Genomic DNA, 10427 nt, shown 5'->3' with positions numbered 1-10427 from the left:
TCGTTGTACGGTTTGGGTAATTGTAGTCTCATAAAAAGAGTCTGGCACTGTTCTTTCTGTTTCTATTGTGTGGAAAATTTTTTGGAGTATTAGTATTAGTTCTTCTTTGAAAGTCTTGTAGAATTCTGAGCTGAAACCATCTGGTCCTGGACTTTGGGGGGGGGGGGTTGGGAGACTTTCGATGACTGTTTCTATTTCTTTAGCAGCTATATGTCTATTTATTTTGCTTATCTGGTCTTGATTTAATTTTGGTGAGAGGTATTTATCAGAAAATTGTCCATTCCCTTTAAGTTTTACAATTTTGTGGAGTACAGGTTTTCAAAATATGATTCTCTGGATTTCCTTTATGTCTGTTGTTATGTTCCCCCTTTTCATTTCTGATTTTGTTAATTTGGATATTCTCTCTCTGCCTTTTGGATAGTTTGGATAAAGATTTGTCTAATGTGTTGATTTTCTTGAAGAACCAACTCTTTGTCTCATTGATTCTTTGTATTGTTTTCTTGGTTTCTATTTTGTTGATTTTAGCTCTCAATTTGATTATTTTTTGACATCTAGCTTTCCTGGGTGAGTTTGCTTCCTTTTGTTCTATAGTGTTCAGGTGTTCTGTTAATTCACTAGTGTGAGATTTTTTTTCCAACTTCTTTATATAGCCATTTAGTGCTATGAACTTTCCTCTTAACACTGTTTTCATTGTGTCCCATAAATTTGGGTATGTTGTGTGATCATTCTCATTGAATTTCAGGAATTCTTTAATTTCTGTATTTCTTCCTTGACCCACTGATGTTTCAGGTGAGCACTGTTTAGTTTCCATGTGTTTGTGGGCTTTCTGGAATAAGTGTCACTGTTGAATTCTAATTTTAAGCCATGGTGATCCAATAAGATACATGGGTTATTCTAATTTTCTTTATCTGTTGAGGTTTGCTTTGTTACATAGTATGTGATCAATTTTTTGAGAAGGTTCCATGAGGCATTTCTGGCATATTCTTTTATATTTGTATGGCATGTTCTATAGATGTCTGTTAAGTCCATTTGAGTCTTAACATCTGTTAGTTCCCTTATTTCTCTATTAATTTTCTGTCTGACAGACTTGTCTGTCCAGTGGTGAGAGTGGGGTGTTGAAGCTATTAGTGTGTGGGGTTTAATGTGTGACTTAAGATTCAGTGGTGTTTCTTTTACATATGAGGGTGCCCCTGTATTTTGGGCATAGATATTCAGTATTGAGATTTCCTCTTGATGGATTTTTCTTGTGACTAATATGAAATATCCTTCTTCATCTCTTCTGATTGATTTTAATTTGAAGTGTATTTTGTTTCATATTAGGATAACTATACCAGCTTGTTTCTTAGGTCCACTTGATTGGAAAAAAATTTCCCAACCCTTTACTCTAAAGTCGTTATCTTTGAGGTTGAGGTGTGTTTCTTGTATGCAGCAGAAGGATGGATTCTGTTTTCATATCTAATGTTAGCCTGTATCGTTTTATAGATGAGTTGAGTCCATGTATATTAAGGGATATTAATGACCAGTGATTGTTAGTACCAATTATTTTACTTTTTGTTGTTGGTAATGTTATTTTGTGTTTTTCCCTTCTTTGGATTTGCTGCTGTGAGATCATCTATATTGTCCATGTTTTTGTGGATGCAGCTAACTTCCTTGGGTTGGAGTTTTCCTTCTAGTACTTTGTGTGGGGCTGGGTTTGTGGCTAGGTATTGGTTAAATCTGGTTCTGTCGTGAAATATTTTGTTTTGTCCATCTATAGTGATTGACAGTTTTGCTGGGTATAGTAGCCTGGGCTGGCATCCCTGGTCCCTTAATATCTGCATAACACTTGGATGGGACCTTCTGGATTGTTTCCATTGAGAAGTCAGCTGTAATTCTGATAGGTCTGCCTTTATATGTTACTTGGCCTTTTTCCTCTGCAGCTCTTAATATCATTCTCTATTCTATATGTTTAGTGTTTTGATTATTATGTGGTAAGGGGACTTTCTTTTTGATCCAGTCCATATGGTGTTCTGTAAGCTTATTGTATCCTCATAGGCATATCTTTATGTTGGAAAAGTTTAATTCTATGATTTTATTAAATATATTTTCTGTGCTTTTGAGCTGAACTTCTCCTTCTTCTAGACCTATTATACTTAGGTTTGGTTTTTTTCATGGTGTCCCATATTTCCTGGACAGTCTGTGTTAAGCTTTTGGTAGATTTAGTGTTTTCTTTGACTGATGAGTCTATTCCTATATTGTATCTTCAGCACTTGAGATTCTCTCTTCTATCTCTTGTATTCTGCTGTTTATGCTTATATTTGTTGTTCCTGGTCATTTTCTCATAATTTCCCTTTATATAATTCCCTTGACTTGTGCTTTCTTTATTGTCTCTATTTCAGTTTTCAAGTCTTAAATAGTTTCTTTCATTTGTTTGATTGCTTTTTCTTGGTTTTCTTTAAGGAATTTGTTGATTTCTTCCAAGTTTTTGGTTTTTTCTCCATTTCTTTGAGAGAAATTTTCATTTCCTCTTTAAGGGTCTCAAACATTCTCCTAAAGTTATTTCTTAGGTCATTTTCTTCTCTTCATCTATATTTGGTTGTTCAAGTCTAGTTGTTGTAGGACCACTGGTTTTTATTGGTATTGTGTTGCTCTTTGTGGTGTTGCATGTGTTCTTACCTTGTCTACCCATCTTTTTCTCTGATTGGTATAGCTGGTGCTGAGTCTCTGGTGATCAATCTTCCAGGTATCAGTAGATCCAAGGCCCAGGTGGTTGTTCTTCATGGTGCAGGCAGGTCTATGGTTCCAGTCATCTCCTTGGTCAGTCTGTGTTCCTGAAGGTTGCTCAAAGCTCCCGGGGGTCACTCTGCAATACCAAGGGTTGTTTGGGCCTGTTTCCACGGAGATTGCTTGCTTCACACTTTCTGTTGAGGTTGCTGCCTTGGGCCTGCTCTGGCAGAGGTCACTGGCTCAGGACTGTTTCCGTAGATGTCCCTGGCCTGGACCCGCTCCCAGGGAGGACTCTGGCTCAGGGCTACTCCCTTGGAGGTCATGGACTCATGCCGGGAACCACAGAAGTCTCTGGTTCCACCCTACTCCATCAGCAATCACTCCCTTGTACCTGCTTCTGTAGAGTTTGCTGCCTCAGACCTTGAGCAGAGGTCGCTGGCTCAGACCTATTTCTGTAGATGTCCCTGGCCTGGGCCCACTGCCACAGAGGTTCCTGACTTGAGCCCTGTCCCACAAAGGTCTCTGGCTCAGGCCTACTTCCTTGGAGGTCCCAGACTCAAGCCTGGACTGGCAGAGGTCACCTTTTTTTATTTTTAAAACAAACTTATTTTACATACCAATCCCAGTAACCTTTCCCTTCCTGTTCACACACTACCCTCACCTTCTCTCCAACCCACCCCCATCTACTCCTCAGAGGGGGTCACGCCTCCCATGGGAAGTCAACAAAGTCTGCCACAATCACTTAAGGCAGGACCAAGACCCTTCCTACTTTATCTAGACTGAGCAAGATATCCCTCCACAGGGAATAGGCTCCAAAAAGTCAGTTCATGCACTATGGATAGATCCTGTTCCACTGCTAGTGGCCCCACAAATTGCCCAAGTCACACAACAGTCTCACACAAATTCAGAGGGACCTAGTTTAGTCTTATGCAGGTTCCCAAGCTGTCAGTCCACAGTTAAGTGAGCTCTCACTAGCTAGAGTCAGCTCTTTCTGTGGGTTTCCCCATCATGGTCTTGGCCCCTTTGCTCATAATATCACTCCTCCCTATGATTGGATTCCAGGAGCTCAGCCCAGTGCTTAGTTGTAGTATCTGTTTTCCATCAGTTACCGAAGTTCTATGATGACTATTAAGATAGTCATGAATCAGTTTACAGGGGAAGGGCAGTTAAAGTACCCTCTCTGCAACTGCTTAGACTCTTAGCTGGAGTCACCCTTGTGGATTCCTGGAAATTTCCCTAGTGCCTGGTTTTTCATGAACCCCAGAGAGCAAGGAAATAGATAACTAAAAATACTAATCCCATCCATGAGGGATTAGTGATAAAGAAAAAAAAATAACTAAGCACCTCCCAAAGGACCACTTTCCACACTGTCCATTTTATAGGGGTTTTCAATAAAAGAATTGGGATATTCCTTCCACTGCAGTTTTCATAGGTTCCTCTGCCCATATTGAAATCTAAACTACAAAATTATGCCTATACAGTTCATGGAATCCAACGAGAGACACGATGAATGGGGAGACCTGGGCCTAATAAATAGAATGTGAGCCTAGAAAAGGCTGAGAGGAATTCATAATTTACATTGTCTGGCTTTCCAACAAGAGGTGAAAAGAATAGATATAGGCAAAAATAAACTTGCAGATATGGAAGGAGGTAGTTGAAGGAATCTAACCATGTTTCCTTTGCAATCTGGAAATAATACCTACTAAGTAATAAAAAGAGAGGTATGTTAAAGATTGAAACAAGTAGAAGTATAATTGTTTTTCAGTGAGTCAGTTGACAAAAGAAATCAAGATTTCCAGATGGGAAAATCAGTAATGATGAGTTAGTGCTACCAGGTTACTTGGATATATACATGTCGGGCAAGAGATCAACCAAGCCTTTCCTACTTCCTTCATTACATTTAATTCTTCCTTTAATTCTTCCTTTATTAGATCTTCCAAAGCACTTTATTTATACCTCCAGTATTTTTTATTATAATCCTGATTTTTATGGTTTTATTTCACAAATAAAATATATAAAATATAAAATCTCAGTATAAACAATGATAGTTTATTATATCTAAGCATATATGGTGACATTTATAATTTTAGTTATTTCATGATCAAAACTTCATACATTATATAATCAAGGCAATTGAAAAACCAAGAAATTAAACTGAAGGCCAACTTAGCACCACAATCAAACTTACTTTTGCTAAAATAAATCATTATATCATAAGAAGCAGATTTTTTTAAAAAAAATCATCTTCCAGGCTCAAAAACTAAAGAATGATGACCTTAAAAACCCCATGAGAATATTAAAAGCAATACTAAATAATTATCAATTTAAAAGAATACCTTATTTGGTGTAGCATAAAATAGTTACCTCTTAAGAAAGCGTGAAGAAACTTTGTTCCAGGTTATCTACTGCCTTTACCAAGGTCCTATTGATTTAATGGAAATATTGACTATCACCATTTGTTTTAAGGATCAGATTTTTTAATAGATGACAATACTAAAAAATGATGACCAAGAAAAAATGTACTAGGAAATCACTAAAACTAGACAGCATGCACCTCTGTCCATAACAATATAAAATCTAGGTTTGGATGACTCTAATTCTTTTAGTATCTTTAAAATCATAAATCTACATGAATTATAAATATATATAAATAGACAGGATGTTTCTTAGTTCAAAATTCTTTTAACTCAGTGTTTCACCTAAAACTGAAAGCATTTGATTAAAACAGGTTCTGAAACAAGAGAAAATTAAAAAAGCCTCGTCCTAGTCATCACAGACATAAACATTTTATTGGTTCTTTTTTGATATGCTCTGAAGAAACACTAAATAAATTTCCAAACACTGAATAGAGAGGCATCTGAAATATCCATTTCTACCATGATAAGAAAAGTTTGAATTTATTCCAAGTTTCTGAGATATTTCATACATGTGCAAATATATGAACACATAAACAATGAAAATTTTTGCTAGAAATGGTTTCCAACTGGCTGGTGAGTTTATTATTATCAAAGTAATTTACAAAACTATATTCAAAGAAAACTTCAGGTTAGTTTATTTTTAAACCATAATTAGATATGTTCAGAAATCCCATGGTTTCTTCTCAATTATCTGGGAAGGACTGACATTAATACAAGTCATTTGTATGATTTCTGCTTTAAAAATTAGGTAAAACTAAATGAATGACAAACAATGATTTCACATGGGCTATAACTTTCTTTGTTATCTGGGATTTTATAAATACACTGTTGAGTAATCTCCCTCCTGTTGCAGAAAGCAGATGTAATCTGGCAGAAGTTATTCCTTCCAGTTCCCCAGAACATATATGGGAAACCAGCAAAGTTTCTATGCGATCAAAGTAATATTTTATAATAACATAATGGATGGAATAAAAAACCTATAGTTGCTGTGAAGGCCATGTATATCTAATTAATACCTTCAAGTGGTCATGAATTCATTATAAATATACAATATGAACTAATACCATAAAAAATAAAGGTCATGTTAGTTTGCTGAGAATTAAATCAATGAAGTCAATTTTAGAGAGAGTCCTTCACATGAGCTACTAAAATTGCATATATTTTACCTACAAGATCTGCTACACTAATAGCTCCATCGAACTTCCTGAATTCCCAATTGCACTTGAAATTAACACTGGACTGATGATGGCTTCAAACTTCCTAGATGGTTAAATAGAACAAATCATAATAAGTTGTTAAATTGTTTAGTATTTGGTACCTGTAATTCATCCAGTAACTGTTAGAATGTTTAGTATTTAATACCTGTAATTCAGCCAGTAACTTTTTTCAAATATATTTTCATATATAGCATGTTGTTTGTATGCAACTGAGCAAGTAAATTGCAAAACCAATTACTTCTGTTCTGCCTAGCAATCAAAGTTGCTATTTGAATTGAGATGTGTTTATTATACCAAGAAATTAAGGACATATGTACAAGCTGACATATGTAAAAGCTGGAAGTATGCCAATTAATTAAAAGAAGAAGAAAAAAGAAAGAAAAGAACCATTGTAAAGAGAATAGCATCATGTAAAATTAAATGAATGACAAATAGTGTTGACGTGGGCTGTAACCTTTTATGTTATCTGAGAGTTTATAAATACATTTTATAAATGTCATAGTTTATAAAAGACTAATCTCCCCAATTATGAAGTTTCCTTGGTTTCCATTTGGTTTTCCAGCATCATTTAGGTTCCTTTTTCTTTGTTACAAATAAAGGTCAAGAAAAGCCCAAACCAATACAAAGAAAAATGATTTTTGCATAATATTTCAGTTTTTATTATTGGCTCCTATTTTTTCTTACATTTCACATAAAATTTCAAGAACACAATGAGCATACACATTTACATTCAGTACATCTTCAGTTGAAAAATGCTTCAGTAAAAACAGATTGAAACATCAGAAATCTTCACCTATCAATACTTTTTCACCTGAAAGTTCTTTTAAATACAATTTTCTTTGTATTGACTTATCTAGGCTATCTAGGAGACTGAGAAATATGCTTAACTATTAATTAGATCATTAAAATTGAATTAAATAAATGGCATGTATCAAATTTAGTAATTAAAAATAGGAGAACACAGAAAATGCTGAAAATAAAATTCTAGATTTTAAAAATAGCAAGTCTATGATATGTTGGTGTAGGTTGGCCAATTCTGACAAATGCCTTATTTGGGTGTAGAATGTTCAAAGTGCAGAAGGTTGTGCCTGTGTTGACAACAGAAGATTACATGTAGAAAACTTCTGTGCCAACTTTAAAAGCAAAATCTATTAAACAAAGTAAAGTCAAAGAAAGTTTAAGTCTCAATTTACAAATTACTATCACTGTCACAAAGGATGTTTTTCTTAAAAGGCCACGGGAGTACTGACTAGTACTCCATTTTTCATAAGTCTAAAAATATTTTCAAAATTCACAATGGCAAAGAATTCTGGTTAATACCACTGGTATCATAAAATCTAGGCAACAGAAGCAAAGAGAATATAAACTACATATATTTGTAGCTTAAGAAGATATCTAGGTAACAGTTCAGTTTAGGTTCTAATTAAATATCTAGATGATAAAGAACTGGAATTAAAAAGGTTACTCCTACATTATAACAAAATATTTCTCTGACCTAAAGTGTGTGATACAAAGAAAGAGAGGGGCAGGCAGGCAGACTGGTCAAGAGGGAGAGAGAGGATCAGGAATATAGATCTTATTATTTATTTATAGCAAAAATAAAGTCACTATTTATAATATTAGAAACTGTTGCCTGCTTCTTCCTAAAATCTGTATTGTCTTAGCCACAACTCTTATGGCCATCCAAGCAGGAATAATATCCATAGGCTAAATTCTAATATGTACCTAAACAAAGCCTGCAGTAGAAAAATATATAAATTCTATACATTTTTATCAGGTACGGTTATTAAAAATTGGAAAATAACATTGTAGATTACAGAACAAGTAACTTACGTCAAAAACTAAAACAAAGAACTTATAATCAAAACTACTGAATTTACTATTTAAGCTCATTTAATTTTGCTAAATTAAGCTGGCCCAAATATAAAATATTTTGTTTTAACACCAAATAAAATAAAGGATAAGAATGAGGAAGACAACAAAATGTACATATTTTGGATTTCAAATAAACTTCATTTATTCTTTTTTATCGTGTGTGTGTGTGTGTGTGTGTGTGTGTGTGTGTGTGTGTGTGTGCATATACATGTATGCACCATGGTTTACATGAGGATTTCAGGGAGCAAACTGAAGGACTCACCCTTCTATCATGTTGAGTTCAGAAATGGAGGAACTCAACTTGTCAGGTGTAATGACAAGATCCTTTACCCACTAAGCCATCCTGCTAGCTCCAAGCTTTATTTATTCTTGGAAAAATGTTAATAATTCTCTAACTCTCCTGGAGATAAGCAACTTATAAAAAGGTCATCATGCACTTATAGATAAGAAATTGTAAGCACAAGGTATCAACTTTCCTCAAATACAAAATAAAGAATAGAAATGGTTCTATTCATTTTTGCTCGAAAAAGTACATACGAAGATATAAACCATATAACCAAGATTTAATCAATCATGCCTAGATCAGGAAAAGTGGTAAAGTCTTGTAAATGCCTAATCGTACTAAGAGGGATTAGTGTGCTAGGTATTGAAGTCCAATAGTACAAGATGACTAAAGGTTATGGCCATGTGCATAGTTCTGCATCCTTGCTACTACGAAGATACAGCTCTGTTAAATCCACCCTGTGAAATGCTGAAGACTTGCTAGCAGTTGCTTGCTCAGTTGTTTCTTAATTTTTTTCTATGTTTACTTTAGAGGCTCAAAGATTTGGATTTGTTTCCTTGAAAAATAAGTTTTCAGTATTCAAAATTAAAGTTTTCAAAGCAAAAAACAAAGCAAAAAAAAGCAAAAGCAATACAGAAAAACTTATCTAGGAATGATATTTTCATAGATTTTATAATCTATTTAGTTGGCCTAAAAATATTACCCTTTATTTTAACTTCTGTTTTGGCACTATTTAAAAACATTTCATTCACTTTGTATAACTGATAGAACGCATTACAAGCTTTAGAAAACTAAAATTATGTTTCTTCTAAAATATTGTAAAGTTGTTTCTTCACTAAATTGATGCCTGAAGTCTTCATGATGGATTTAACTTGTGCCACTTGATAACAACCTTTTCTGGATTTGTGATTGTTTCTTTCCATTGGTTCACTGCTTCAATATTATTACTGTCTTCACTTATCCAGAGCTGTAAAGGAACAGTACAATCATTCAACTTGACATAATATTAGTAGCTGAATTGAAGCAATTACTCTTATTATTAAGATATGGGCAAGTTTGGATAACATATTTTTAAATAGGTATCATTCCAATTTTTCAAAAGTTGTTTGAAGATTTGATTGATCCTTAAATGTTAAAATATTTAACCTGTTGAATCATTCTGTATTATGTGATCCAAATCAGTTTAAAAATTAAAACTGTAAGAATGAAATATTATTTAAAACATTACCTTTTGAATATTTTTTCTTGCTCAATCAATCTAGTAGCTCAACTAAAATTGATCTTTATTACTCAAAAAAACATTTTTGCCATGATTTCTAAATTAAGGCAAACAATGATTCTAACCTAGAAAGGAATGTGCACTTAAACACCTTGTACATGACATGAAACTATAATCTTAACTGAAATCTAATAGATAGTCATTCTTAATACATAATAACTTCATTGTTTTATCATTTACATAACTACAGAAAATACAAGCAAATGATCTTGGAAAAATTGTAGTATTGTACAAATACAAGACATCGAAATGAGTATATAACATGAAAACAAGGTGGATGTACAATTTAAAAAAACTGAATCTTTATCTTGGCTATAATGCTAACAAATACCTTGGAATTAACTTACCTGAGACCCAGTTTCTAATTCTTCTAAGAGATTTGAGTAAGTGCTGGTTTTCAATTCTTTTTCTACCTTGGCCTAAAAAAAACTTTCCTTCAAACAACACCTTACAGAGACCCCAATACATAACACAGATAACAGAGTATTGGGATTGATAAACTGGGAGAACTTAAGCCCACATAGGATTCCCTCATGGTGACTGACACCTGAGGCCACTAAAGAATTTCCAAATTACCTCTCAAATTAAATTTATATTAATTCTTTAGTTAAAACTCCTTTCCAAATAAGAATACAGAAAGCTGCAACATT

General features: G+C 33.9%; 1 protein-coding gene and 1 pseudogene across 2 annotated transcripts in view; one reads left to right on the top strand and one right to left on the bottom strand.

The window, feature by feature from the left end:
* Positions 1–6120: 6120 nt before the first annotated feature.
* On the top strand, positions 6121–6395 carry LOC125409904 (elongin-C pseudogene; annotated as a pseudogene).
* Positions 6396–6972: 577 nt separating this feature from the next.
* The window catches only part of Tc2n (tandem C2 domains, nuclear), a 43706-nt gene continuing 40251 nt past the window's right edge, over positions 6973–10427 (bottom strand). For both annotated transcript variants that reach the window (XM_087911566.1, XM_087911567.1), the window contains one exon: positions 6973–9465. In XM_087911566.1, the coding sequence (XP_087767692.1) occupies positions 9355–9465 (111 nt within the window). In that variant the 3' untranslated portion in view covers positions 6973–9354. The remainder of the gene's footprint in view (positions 9466–10427) is intronic.

Source organism: Myodes glareolus, chromosome 11 (assembly GCF_982192425.1).
Source record: "Myodes glareolus chromosome 11, mMyoGla1.1, whole genome shotgun sequence".
In the NCBI taxonomy this organism is placed as follows: Eukaryota; Metazoa; Chordata; class Mammalia; order Rodentia; family Cricetidae; genus Myodes; species Myodes glareolus.
This window is presented reverse-complemented; position numbering and strand designations above follow the sequence as displayed.